We start from the raw sequence: 14,496 nt of genomic DNA, 5'->3' as shown, positions 1-14,496 counted from the left end.
GAGTAGCTGTCCATAGACGATGGCAGAGCTTTGCTGCCAAATCCTAATGGTTCCCACTGTGACTTACCTGTAGGGGCTGCCAGAGGTTCCGGATAGCCTCCCTATGTGCCACTGGTAGTTCAAGCACCCTTGAACTACTGGGTCACAGGCCTAGTGGCAGAGCTACTTCTGGGGGTTTTCACTAACAGGCATTGGGAAAAAAGTGCTTGCCAGATCGATTTCTACATATCTGGTACAGGGGAATGTGTTAATTTGCTCAAGCAGCGAAACTACATCTGGAACAGCAACTGAGTTGGAGTCCCCACCTGGTTAAGTTTACAGTAATCCACTGCCAATCTCCAAGGTCCATCTGTCTTCTGCACAGACCGAATAGGCAAGTTGAATGGGGATGTGGTGGGAATCACTGCTCCTGCACCTTTCAGGTCTTTCGGGGTGGCATTGATCTCTGCAGTTCCTCCAGGAATGTGACATTGCTTTTGGTTTACTGTTTTCCTGGGTAGAGGCAGTTCTAATGGCTTCCGCTTGGCCTTTCCTACCATAATAGCGTTCACTCTGCAGGTTAGGGAAGCAGTGTGGGGATTGTTCCAGTTGCTCATTATGTCTATTGTAATTTTGCATTGTGGAAGTAGAGAAATAACCACAGAATGGGTTCAGAGACTCACTGGACCCACTGTGAAATCGACATGAGCTAAAACTCCACTGACCACCTGACCTGCATAAGCCCTGACTCTGACTCAGGGACCACAGTCCTTTTTGGGTCTCCTAGAATTAGTATTAGTTCAGAGTCAGTGTCCAGTAATCCCTGAAAAGTTTAACTTCTTTCCATCCAGGCACAGTCACCCTGGTAAAAGGCTGTAAGTCCCTTCGAGGTGGGGGCAGGAGAAAGGTTAATAGTAGGCGTGTTTCGTAGTGTAGCAGGGTCCTTCCTTAAGGGGATCTGGCCTCTCCCTTATTCAAGGAGTTCTGGGTCTGTACACTGGCTCAAATCACAGTTGGTCAAGGGACCATGGCTCTGTTTTTATGATTCAAGTTGACTTCTGTTCACTTGACCTAAAATTCTCCCACTTAAATAGATCAAGCAAGAATTTAGTGGACCGCCCATCTATTTTACGTCTGAGGATACCATGAGCAACTAGCCAATACCATAGGTCTCTGTTAGTCAGGCTTTTTATTACTGCTTTCACTCAGCTGCGCATTACAGTAATCATGCCCACCTTGCCTCTGATGATTAAGTGTTGCCACTTGGCCCCTGCTACTCAGGATCCAAGCACCCCATTGCATGTATATCCCCCCAATTCGGTGGCAGCAGTTGCCACTGTAATTTCTGACCTACAGAGAAGTGTGACCTCTGAGCTCTTCGAGGATGCTGGAGCTCCCCTCAGATTTATTCCTCACAGTCATGGTGAAAGGTGTGTCCTCTGGATACCCGAGGGTGGGTGAGCATGCCTTACGTGATAAGTACACTCGAGCATTCCAACCTCCCTAAACCTTTGGATACCTTTCTCTAAAGCACACCAAAGCAATTCTGGCATTTCAAATTCATTGAGTGTAGGTCACCTGCTGGTCCATGTTTCAACCAAACAAACTGTTAGAACGCTTTCTAACTCCTCAAGCTGTAATATTAAATGAGAATCTGCTCAGTGGACCCGCATCAATAAATTGGTCCAGATCTGACTTTAGGTTCCTTCCACCATTATCTTAGACCCTTAATATTCACCCACACACTTTCCCCAGATTTATTTATGTAGAAGTTGGAAAAAATCATATATATTTTTTTTTTTTTTTGCGGTACACGGGCCTCTCACTGTTGTGGCCTCTCCTGTTGCTGAGCACAGGCTCTGGACACGCAGGCCCAGCGGCCATGACTCACGGGCCCAGCCGCTCCGCGGCATGTGGGACCTTCCCGGACTGGGGCGCAAACCTGCGTCTCCTGCATCGGCAGGCGGACTCTCAACCACTGCGCCACCAGGGAAGCCCCACATTGTTCCTTTGGAGTGTAGTGCAGCTCCTTGTGGGACACACTTTGTCCTTCACCTGTTAAGGACTGCTGAGTGCAATTACAAATGTAAAAGCCAATAGGGGTAGTGGGGATGGGTCCTGTGGAGAATCAACAGTGTCTTGCAAGGCAAGTATCTTGGGTTAGGCCATTACAGTTTCCTGAGGCAAAGCAGGATTAATCTCTTCAAACTTGGTGAAAGGACTGCTTCTGCTGGAAAAGAAGACTCAGCAGAATGTCAGGGTTCAGTATCCCCAGCTTCATCAGGATCTGCCCATATGTCCCCATTCCAGTCTTCAGGATCCCATTACTTCTCAGTCAACACCTTCACGGCACCAGCAGACACCTTGTGAGGCTGGAAACTCAACTTGGGTTGTAATTTCGCCACTTGCAGGGTGAGACTGCGGGTTTGGTTTAAGGTAATCTCAGCACTGTGACAGGAGATAAAGGTTTCCTTCAGGGAAGCTATTGAAACTTTCAGGTCATTTATGCAGTACTTAAACTGGGAATCTGAATCCCTAAGCTCATCCTTTTCTTTCCCCACTTTGTCTACTGTAATTAGGAGCAGCCAGTCAAACTCCTTATACTTGTTACACAGAAATGTTCTAAAGTATCGAATTCAGTCACCTAGAACCTTACCTCTTATAAGTATTGATTAGGAGGATCCAATAGTTATATTATGAATATCTCTATTACCATATCTTGTCATGGAAAATGCTCTCTGGAGAACCAATTCCAGAAACCCCAGAGCCAATTCAGAAAACATCCTTAGAATTCTGTTCTTCCAGAGCTATTCTTGATACTAAAGTTCATATTATTCTGGCTTCTCTAGAGAAACAGTCAATAGGCTAGCTATGTCATCTTTGTACCTATATCATCTATTTACCTGTCTCTCTACCTATGGGACTTATTTTAAGGAATTGACTCATGTGATTGTGGAGGCTGGCAAGTCCAGGGCAGGGCAGGCCCACAGATTGGAAACTCAGGCAGAATTTCTCCATTGCATTCTTGAAGCAGAATTTATTCCCAAAGCAAGCACAAGGGGGAAATAATGAAGATTGCATTAGACATCAGGGAAATAGAAAACCAAAAGATAACAGAGGAAAAAAAATAGGGAAAGACAATGTAAGCAAAAGGTGGTCTTCAAGAAGATTAACAACAATAGTAAACACAAATATTTAGCTAAGATGAGCAGGAAAAAAAGAGAGAAGACACAAATTGCCAAAATCAGAATTGAAAGAGGGAACATCGCCATTGACCCCACGGTATTAAAGAGGTTCTGTGGGAATACTATGAACAGCTTTGTGCCAACAAAGTAGACAGCTTAGAAAAAATGGATTTATAGCTTCAAAACAATGCCTATTGAAATTCCAACAGTATTTTAAAAAGAAGTAATTGGCAAGCTAATTTTAAATTCTACATGGAAATTCAAAGGACCTAGGATAGCCAGAAAAAAAGAAAGAGAACTTATACTACTTTGTCTGAAAATTTACTATAAAGCTATAATTATCTAGTCAGTGTGGTACTGGTGTAAGGCTAGGCATGTAGGTCAATGGAACAAAATTGAGTTACAGAAATAAACTCTTATGGTCAATTGGATTTCCAGCAAAGCTGCCAAGGCAGTTGAGTGGGAGGAAAGGATAGTCTTCAACAAATGATGCTGGTATAATTATATACTTATATGCAAAACGATATATTCAGATCCTTCCTCATGCTATACACACAAAAAATAGCTCAAAGTGGATCATAGGCCTAAATATAAGAGTTAAAATTATAAAACTTCTGGAAGAAAACATAGGGAAAAAGTCCTCATGACCTTGTAGTTCTTTGATATGACACCAGAAGCATACTCCGTCAAAAACGTAGAATTTGATGTTATCAAAAGTAAAAGCTTTTTCCTTTCAAAAAAAGAGAGAAACTATTAAGAAAATGAAAAGAATAGCTACAGATTGGGAGAAAACATTTGTAAATCATATATTTGATAAAAGACTTGCATTCAGAATATATAAAGAACTTAAAACTCAACAAAAAGAAGACAAACCTGATATAAAAAATGGAATAGATATTACACCAACTAAAGTATATGTAGGGACTTCCCTGGTCATCCAGTGGTTAAGACTCTGCACCCCCAGTGCAGGGGACACAGGTTCAATCCCTGGTCGGGGAACTAATATCCCACACGCCGTGTGGTGCGGCCAAAAGATTTAAAAAAAAAAAGTATGCAAATAATAAACACATGAAAAGATTATTGACATTATAAATGATTAGGAAAATACAAATTAAAACCAAATGATATACCTCTTTCCACAACAACTAGAATGGCTATGACTTAAAAAGACAGACAGAGATTTCCCTGGTGGTGCAGTGGGTTAAGAATCTGCCTGCCAATGTAGGGGACACGGGTTTGAGCCCTGGTCTGGGAAGATCCCACATGCCGCAGAGCAACGAAGCCTATGCACTACAGCTACTGAGCCCAAGTGCCACAACTGCTGAAGCCCGTGCTCCTAGAGCCCGTGCTCCGCAACAAGAGAAGCCACTGCAATGAGAAGCCCACGCACTGCAACGAAGAGTAGCCCCCACTCGCTGCAACTAGAGAAAGCCCGCATGCAGCTACAAAGACCAAATGCAGCCAAAGAATAAATAAATTTATAAAATAAAAAGACAATATGAGTGTTATAAAGATACAGAGAAATGCAAACCTTCATACATTCCTGGTGGGAATGTAAAATGTCACAGCCTCTTTTGAAGAAAGCTTGATGTTTCTTAAAAAGTTAAATATATACCAAATATTTAGATGTTTAATATTATCCATCTTTTGCAATCTCTTTCCAAAAATATAAGAGAAGGGAACATATTCCAATTCATTCTATGAGGCCAGTATTACCTTGATACCAAACTAGACAAGACCATTACAAGAAAATAAAACTGTAGGCCAATAGCTCTTATAAATCTAGATCTAAAATCCTCAACAAAATACTAGCAAACTGAATCCTGCAACATATAAAAAGAATTATATACAAGTGGAATTATTCCAAGAGTACAAGACTCATTTAACATCTGAAAATCAAAAATTAATATATGATATTAATAGAGTGAAAGACAAAAACCACATGATCATCTCAAATGCAGAAAAAGCATTTGGCAAGATCCAATGCTTTTTGGTGAGAAAAACACTCAAAAGCTAGGAATAGGAAGGAAAAGTCTTCAACTTGATAAAAGGCATCTACAAAGACCCCTCATTTAATGCCATACTTAATGATAAAAGACAATGCTTTTCTCTTAAAATCAGGAGTGAGAAGAGAATATCTACTCTCTCCAGTTTTACTTAACAATGCATAGCTGGGGCAGTTGTGCAAGAAAAAGAAAAGGCATCCAGATTGGAAAGGAAGGAAAATTATCTCTATTCATAGAAGACATGATCTTGTATGTAGAAAATTCTAAGAAAACCACTAAAGACTGTTACAAACAATGATTTAAGCAAAGTTATAAAGTACAAGGTTAATACTTAAAAATCCACTATATTTCTATACAGAAGAAATGCCAAATTCAAAAATGAAATTAAGAAAATTCCATTTACAATAGCATCAAAAAGAATAAAATGCTTAGGGATAAACCTAATAAATGAAATACAAGACTTGTACATTGAAAACTACAAAACTTCGATGAAAGAAATTAAAGAATATATAAATAAATAGAAAAACTCCATGTTCTTGGAGTGGAAGATTGTTGTGAAGATGACAGTACTCTCCAATCAATCCACAGATTCAATGCAATCCCTATCAAGATGCCAAGGCTTTTTTTTTCTTTTTGCAAAACTTGACAGTTCTGATCCTAAAATTCATGTGGAAATGCAAGGAACTCACAATAGCCAAAATAATCTTAAAAAAGAGAACAAAGTTGGAGACTCACACTTCTCAATGTCATAACATACTAGAAAGCTATAGTAATCAAGACAGTGTGGCATTGGCATAAGGATAGATACATATATCAATGGAAAGGAGTTGACCGTTCAGAAACAAACCCTTACATTTATAGTTAATTAATTTTTGACAAGGGTACCAACACAGTTCAATGGAGAAAGTACTTCTTTTTTTAACGAATGGTGCTAGGACAACTGGATTCCACATGCAAAAGAATGAGGTTGGACCCCCCCACCTCACATCGTATATAACTGAAAATAGACCATAGACATAAATGTAAAAGCTACAGGTGTTAAACTATTAGAAGAAACAAAGGAATAAATCTTCATGACCATGATGGGCTAGGCAACAGTTCCTTAGATATGGCACCAAAAGCACAAGCAACAAAAGTAAAAATAGATAAATTGGACTTCATCGTTTTGTGTGATAAATGATGACTTTATTGATCACTTTGTTCTTCAAATGATATCATCAAGAAAGTGAAAAGACAGCCCATAGAATAGGAGAAAATATTTGCTAAGCATGTATCTGATAAGACACTTGTACACAGAATACATAAGGAACTCTTACAACTCAACAATAAAAGACAAATAAGTCAATTGTAAAATGGCAAAGGATTTGAATATACATTTCTCCAAAGAAGATATACAAATGGCCAATAAGCCCATGAAAAGATGCGTGGCATCATTAATCATTAGGGAAATACAAATCAAAACCACAATGGGATACTACTTCATAGTCACTAGAATGTCTCATATCAGAGTGACAGATGCTAACAATGTTGGCAAAGATGTGGAGAAATTGGAACTCTCATGTATTAATGGAGGGAATGTGAAATGATACTGCCATTTAGGAAAGATTTTGACAGTTCCTCAAAAATAGAGTTACCATGTAGCTCCGATGCATAATGCCATTAATCACTTAAGTGAAAAGTAAACTATTCCTGATTAGCATTATAACTCCAATCATCTGTCTAAACTTTAAAATAGTGACAATAACAAGTGTTGGCAGAAACATGAAGTAACTATTACAGGCAGTAGTTTGTACAACTGCCTTGCAGTACTCTTTTGTTTTTTTAACATTTTGTGAGAATTTGTTTTTATTTTTATTCTTTTTTTTTTTTGCGGTACGCGGGCCTCTCACTGTTGCGGCCTCTCCCGTTGCGGAGCACAGGCTCTGGACGCACAGGCTCAGCGGCCATGGCTCACGGGCCCAGCCGCTCCGTGGCATGTGGGATCCTCCCGGACTGGGGCACAAACCCATGTCCCCTACATCGGCAGGTGGACCACCAGGGAAGCCCCTATTTTTATTCTTTAAATATTTTGTTTATTTACTTATTTGGTTGCACCAGGTCTTAGTTGCAGCAGGTTGGCTCCTTAGTTGCAGCTCACTGGCTCCTTAGTTGCGGCAGATGGGCTCCTTAGTTGTGGCATGTGAACTCATAGTTGCGGCATGCATGTGGGATCTAGTTCCCTGATCAGTGATCGAACCTGGACCCTCTGTATTGGGAGTGCAGAGTCTTATCCATTGCGCCAGCAGGGAAGTCCCCAGTACTCTGTTATATACTAGTACTAAATATATGTAAAGCCTATGACCTAGCAACTCTGCTCTTTGTTATGTATATGTACAGAAGATTTAGTGATTATGTCAAGGAAAAGATAGGTAAAAGAATGTTCGTAGCAGCAGTACTTTAAAAAGCGTCAAACTTCTAGATATAACACAGATGTCCATCAGTTGTAAATTTGATAGATAATTTGTGTTATGGTAATACAGTGGGATACTAGGCAAAACACTTATGGTGATAGATGTCAAAATGTTGGTTCCCTTGTGGGTCTGGGGGCCTGTTGGGGTGCTGGAAATGTTCTATGTCTTGATCTGGGTGGTGGTTAAACATGTGTATGTGTGTGCGTGTGTGTATATAAACACACGTATGTGTGTGTGCGCGTGTGTGCACACATGCTTAAAATTTTTTTCTGAGCTGTGAATGTATTTATATATTTTACTGTATGCATTTCATAACATAGTAATAAAATGTGAGAATAGATTTATGTATGTGTTTCATTTTGGAAACATAAACACAGATGCACAGCCTAGAAACTTATGAAAATCCTTCTGAAGAACAAAGTTGAAGAGACAGGGAAGGAGATGGAACTTCCCTGAGTTTGTCTTTTCATGTAGTTTTAATTTTTGAATAACATTGATGTTTTAAGTATTCAAACAATGAAATTACATCAGTAAGGATGGAAAGAGTTTTTAGGAGATAGTAGCAGAAACAGAGGTGTTGATGAGTAATTTCATCTTTTGGTTTGCAGTTTCCAGTCTCCCTTGGCATTGGTTTGGGGTCATATGACCAATACTGGCCAAAAAGCTTTAAGAAGAAGCCTTTGGGCTGGAACAGAAGAGGTGATTTTATTCCTCCATGTGTTCTCTTCCTTTGTTTGGCAGTCATAGAGGTCACATGCTGACAGCATGGAGCCAGAGGACGGATTCATCCCTGTATCTCTAAGTCACCAAGTGGAGCACAGCTACCCTGAACTTGTGTTTTGAGAGTGAGAGTGAGTCTCGGCTTTCATTTGGGGACTTGTTTGTTGCCTTGGCATAGCCTAGAGAAGATGTAAAGTTGAGATGATTTGTTGAGAGTGAGGAGATATAGTGGCTATTTTAGGGACGTTGGGGAGAGTGAGATAAAGGTTTTCTATACTCTTCAGAAGAATCGGAATAGAACATTTATAGACTGTTAGAGCTGGAAGAAAACTAGAAACATTATCCTTTTCTTTTCATTTTGAAGACAAAGAAACTAGGACCAGAGGGACTAATGATTTTGTCAACATCGCATAACAGGTTAGTGGTGGAGACAGGATTACAACCCTCATTTCTGAGACCTTGAGAATAGTCTCAGGGTTAGGCTACAACTACTTTAGAGAGCAGCTAAACATTTGCTTTAGGATATCGTGAACTTCACTTCCCTGGTGAAGGTTCTAGATGGGAATAGCAGTTTTCTGAGCCCCTGTCAATTGTTTGCCCCCAACTATGAAGTCACAACAGAGCCCCCCTTCCATTTCCACCTAGGCAGTCCACTGTGGGTGGCTTGGGAAAATCAGGAAATATCTTCACAAGAAATGGCACTTACACTTTTTACCCTTTACCTCTTATTGTTTGGATTATTTTTTGTGATTTGAATCACTTGTGTAAACAAAATAGACACAAAAGTAAAACGTCCTTGTTGAGAGTTGTGCTCCTCCATCTTTGATGTTTTCTGGGCGGACAGGCCCTTTCTCCCCATTTGTAAGAGGAAGAATAAGAAATGCTGTGGCGTGGTTTGAACGAATGTCTAGAGGGCCCAGGTTATTTTGTTACAAATGTATTCTTTTGACTATAAAATCTCTTTCTGCTTCAGCAGTGCTCAAGAGTGGGTGACCAGCCATAAGCCTCCCTTACCCTCCATAATTTCTATCTTTGATTCAGTAACTTCCCTCTTGTATCTTTCTCAGGCTCATATCCTGACTGCCCACCTCCCACCTCCATTTCTGAGCTGTGGCCATCACTAATGTGGACACTTCCTCACCTTTCTTTTCTACACTCTGACCCTGGGGATTAAAGGAGGTCATTGTCACATCATCATTGGCCAGCCAATCAGGTGGGCACCTCCCTCCAAGGACCTCCTTGTGCCAGAGGAGTTCTCAGCCTGCTTCAGTGGAAGGAGGGAGCCACGAAGGAGGCCTGGTGTAAGTCCAAAGATGATAATTACAACATGGATTGTGTACATTCTCGCCCGGAAAGGTGCCGGGTTCCCCTTCCCACCGAAAGTCAGTTCGGTAAGTGGGGCTGGTGGTAGCCACGTGGAAAGTGTGTCAGGTATCGTTTCCCCTCTGAGCCCCTGCTGCACTTCTGGAGAGAAGATCTCACAGTGCTAACTGTGGATAATGGAGGAGGGGCTGGGTCTCTCTGTATTCTGAGGGCATCGACTTACCACTTTGTTGCAGGACGTGGAAGTTGTGGAGAGCGAGGCTGTGTCTGTAGTACAGCATTGGTTGAAAAAGGTGAGTGAGATTCCTCTGGGACTCAGGGTACCACAGATTGTAGAGAGCTGACCTCAGTGGGTGCAGGGAGCTGGACTCCCTCCCCCTACAACCAGGAAACCCAAGCTCATTGCCCACCAGCCTGCCTAGAGCCGTGTCTGATTCACCACATGTCCAGAAGGACCCAGGCTGTCCCCTCGCCAGAGATGGGCTGGCGTCACCACCAGCCCCGCCCTGCTTCTCAGGCACACAGGAGGGGAGGGGGTTTCAGATGCGTGGCCCCACTGCAGGGTGTCTCAGGAGGACCTTGGGCCCATGACTTACTGAGTCCCTGGAATTCCACAGGAAGGTAGCAGTAGACGAGCTAATAGCAGGAACTGTGCGATACGGCGTGTTTGTGTGGGCACGCATGTGTGTGTTGTGATGGGGAAGAAGAAACAGGAAAAGGAAGAGGAGGGAGAATTGGGGCCAGATAGAGTGACACTTTCTGAGGGAAATTGCTTGTCTTTCAGACTGAAGAAGAGGCTTCCCAGGACATAAAGGAGAAGATGTCCACCAACTGCCCTCCCACGCATGGCCAAGATGTACATGTGACCAGAGACGAGGTAATGGAACCTTTGAGCCGCCCATCCTGGGGAGGGGGCAAGGGGAGGGAAAGGGGGAGGTGGGTCCTACCGCAAAGGGTCCTGGGCAAGTGGGCAGAGCTTGTCCAGGCTGGGCTCCACCCTGGCCGTGGGGTCCTTGCTGGGCAGTAACCACTGGACTCCACCCGGATTTCCTAGGTGAAGCACCACCTCTCAAAGTCTGGTTTGTTAACAAACCAGAGTCAGGAGGTCCTGGAGGAAAGAACAAGAATCCAGTTCATAAGATGGAGGTAAAGCATCTCATCTGCCCCAAGCTCGGCACGCTGTGGGGAGGGGGAAGCAGAGAAAGCACAAGCCCCCCTCTTTGGGATTACTGGCCAACACAAACCCTCTGCCCTCCTTCTCTAGAGACGTTGACTCCTTTGAGTTTTTCAGCCTTACTTTGGGGTCTCTTCTTTTTTTGTCTGCGTTGAATCTTCATTGCGGTGCGCGGGCTTCTCATTTCTCATTGCGGTGGCTTCTCTTGTTGCGGAGCACGGGCTCTAGGCATGGAGGCTTCAGTAGTTGTGGCACCCAGGCTCAGTAGTTACGGCTCGCGGGCTCTAGAGCGCAGGCTCAGTAGTTGTGGCACATGGGTTCAGTTGCTCCGCGGCATGTGGGATCTTCCCAGACCAGGGCTCGAACCCACGCTGCCAGGGAAGCCCTTACTTTGGGGTCTTAAGGGAATATTTTTGCTATCTTGAAAGCCCAGCTCATTGCTAAATTTTAAAATGACTAGAGGGGTTGGAAAACTGGGCTTGCTTACCATTTCTTAAATGCTTCTGAATAAATTTCAGATTTCTGTTGTTTTTGCACTTGATTTGTCCAGAAGTGGCTGCACTTTAAAGAGACCTACTAGAGAATGGACTTGAGGATGTGGGGAGGGGGAAGGGTAGGCTGTGACAAAGTGAGAGAGTGGCATGGACATATATACACTACCAAATGTAGAATAGATAGCTAGTGGGAAGCAGCCGCATAGCACAGGGAGATCAGCTTGGTGCTTTGTGACCACCTAGAGGGGTGGGATAGGGAGGGTGGGAGGGAGGGAGACGCAAGAGGGAAGAGATATGGGAACATATGTATATGTATAACTGATTCACTTTGTTATAAAGCAGAAACTAACACACCATTGTAAAGCAATTATACTCCAATAAAGATGTTAAAAAAAAAATAGGCTCATAAAGTGCAAAAGCCAAAGCCCTCGTCTTGGGAGGAGGTGAGAGGAGGTTTCTCAGCCCTGAGGCTAGAATTCTGTGCTCCACAGTAGCTGCTTTGTCAGCCCCAGCCTGCACAGACCATCTATACCGCCACCACCTTTCCTGGCTCTGAAGAGCAAGACTCCAGGCAGGGGAGCTGGGCCTGGAACCTGGCTCACTGCCTCGGCACACGCTTCCCTGCCTCCTTCTGGGATGGTCTCTTTTCCCAGTAGAGTCATTGTGGGATTCCACTGGGCTTCCCCCCGCTGTGAAGGAGCCCTCTCTCATCTCTGGACTTGACTTCCTTTCTGTGCCCCCATCGCCAGCTTTGCTGTCTCCTATCAAGGAAGATATGTTTCTCAAGAAATTTGTTTTTGCTTCAGGATGTACAGTTTTCCTGTGTTTACCCCTTCCAGTGGCATTAGCATTTTAAAAGAGGATTCAAATGCTCAAGAATTGCATAAGAGGAATGGTCTAATTTGAGGCCTCCCTGGGAAAGGGTTTTTTTGGATGGAAGCCGGCCAAGGTCGCCCAAATCATGAACATTGGTGACTGTCCCCCGTCCACCACCCTGCATGTGGGAGGCTTGTCCTCCCCTGACCTGGCCACGCTACCTGCTCTAGCTGTTGCAGTTCCTTGGTTTGGACAATCTGAACATCATCCTCTGGTATTTTTTAGAGCTTGGCTGTGTAGCGTAAGTAGGTTACAGCTTTGGAGACACGGGACAGAAATCAGTCAATTTTCTGCATACAAGTTCTCCACTCTGGATATTCTGTGGAGATTTTAAACCAATAAACTCAGCCTGCTTCTCCCTCTGATCCACTGATTTTGGCATCCTCCTATTAGTTTCGTTAAGTACGTAGTCAGGGTTGCATACCCCTTTATGAAGCACCACTGAATGCTCATTTATATGGTAGATGTGTACTGGCCACCTGATGTTTGCTAGGGCCTCTGGAAGAGAGAACAACATAAACCAAGTTCCCCATTTGAAAGGATACAAGTGACCTGCATGGAGAAGCATGTGAGCACTGAAGGACATGTTGGGGACACCAGTAGGAGGGCACAGTAGGGGGCCGGGCTGCACAGGTTCTCGGCTTTGCTGCCTAGGCTTCAGAAGGGTTCCTAGCAGGACGTTCACCTGGGCTGACCCGTGTCTGGGCAGGGACTGGACACACAGAAGCCCGAGCCAGGTAGGGCCTTCCACACGGGCAGGAGCCTGGCACCTTGGCCCACCCCGTCCAGCCTCTGTGTCCCCTTCTTCTCGGAGGCATCCCCCTGTCCCCTCAGGCCCTCTGTCCTTTCTTCTCTCTCTCTTTGGGCACTGACCAGCTCCATTTTATATGAGCCATATTCCGGAGCACGTTTGGGCTGCGGGTCCTCACAGGCGGTATCAAAGCTGAATTCACAGGGAAAACCCCAAAGCACCTAGAGCAAGGCATTACCCAGAAGGCACTGTCAAGCATGGGGTGGTCCGGTGGGCACAAGAATGGTGGTCCAGTGGGCAGGCTGCTTTTCCTGGAGTGGAGGGTTTGTGAGGGTTTGTTGGGGTGTGGAGTTGGGAAGGACATGAAGTGGACTGTGGTGAGGAAGGCAAGTCCAGAACAGTGAAATGAAACAAAAACAGCAGCAAAGAGGAGCCTGCAGCTTCTTTGTGACAGAATGTTCTAGAAGGATCTCTAAATCATAGTGACTGTGGCACAATGCTGATGATAGAGAGCTGGTGACGAAGCTGGAGAGGAATTCAGACTCACTCTGTAACTCTAGCAAAAGCGCATAACCTCTCTGTCTCCTTGACTCTCCTTAGGACCATTTGCTACCTGCCCAGGATCATTGGGGGGCTCAGGGGTACTTGGTTAGTAAAAAGAACGCTTTGTGTTACTGATACAAGGAGGGTGAAGGTGCAGCTCAAAAGCTCATGGTGACAGGGTCAGAGCTATGGTCCCCCGTGGTTCCAACCCTGGAGGTTCCACGGTGACTGGTTAGAAGAGAAGGAACCCGGGAACCCCAACGTCTGATGGTGTTTTGCAGCCGTACCCGTATCTTTCAAGTGCCAAGTGAGGTGAGAAATGATGCCATGCGAGAACGGATAGAGCAGGTGAGACGAAGGTAAGTGTTTGAGAGGAGTTGATTTGTGTCCTAACTGGGGGCAGGTGGGTGGAGCGCTGCTGGCCTCTCCGTGGGTCTCCCTTAGCTCCAGCCCTGGGCCCGGCCAAGCCAGGGACCCTTCTGGGCTGAGCGCCTCTTCCCGGGACTCAGCTCCTGGGCCAAGGCTCGGGCTGCCGGCCCACCCGGCCCTGTGCGACGGTCTGGGTGTGTGCGTTCGGGGGGGCTCTGCCGCCCTGTGGTCTCCCCACTGCCTCTCCTCTCCTCTCCTCTGTCCCCTGCAGCATATGCCATCTTACGGATGAGGCATCTCAGGAGCTTCACAAGACAAATTCCTACTCAGACTGCTGAGAGCAGCAGGTGAGAGGGCTGACAGGTGAGGGGCCGGGCCGAGAGGACGGCCTCCCTGGGCAGGGAGCCGGCGCACTGGGTGGCGCTTGAGAATACCAGCAAGGGGCCTGCACCTGGGCCACTGGGGGTCAGGGAGCAGGCAGCTGCCTGAGGCTCCTGCCACGCCTCTTAGATTTCCAGAAGGACTTGGAGTCAAGGTCAGGTTTGCGTCTCTGAGTCTTCACTGTGGGGTCGCAGACCAGTGCTTCTCAGTTGTCCACGGGCCCCGGGGTCTCAGGGGCTGGGCGG

At 44.9% G+C, this 14,496-nt stretch overlaps 1 protein-coding gene across 1 annotated transcript; it reads left to right on the top strand.

Annotated features, from left to right (window-relative positions):
* Positions 1-9,653: 9,653 nt before the first annotated feature.
* On the top strand, positions 9,654-14,208 carry SPATA19 (spermatogenesis associated 19). The gene is made up of 6 exons (XM_067747698.1): positions 9,654-9,731; positions 9,900-9,956; positions 10,448-10,540; positions 10,718-10,809; positions 13,783-13,860; positions 14,142-14,208. Exons 1-6 carry the CDS (start codon positions 9,654-9,656, stop codon positions 14,206-14,208), a joined length of 465 nt encoding a protein of 154 aa, XP_067603799.1.
* The last annotated feature ends 288 nt before the right edge of the window (positions 14,209-14,496 follow it).

Source organism: Pseudorca crassidens, chromosome 9 (genome assembly GCF_039906515.1).
Source record: "Pseudorca crassidens isolate mPseCra1 chromosome 9, mPseCra1.hap1, whole genome shotgun sequence".
NCBI lineage: Eukaryota > Metazoa > Chordata > Mammalia > Artiodactyla > Delphinidae > Pseudorca > Pseudorca crassidens.
This window is presented reverse-complemented; position numbering and strand designations above follow the sequence as displayed.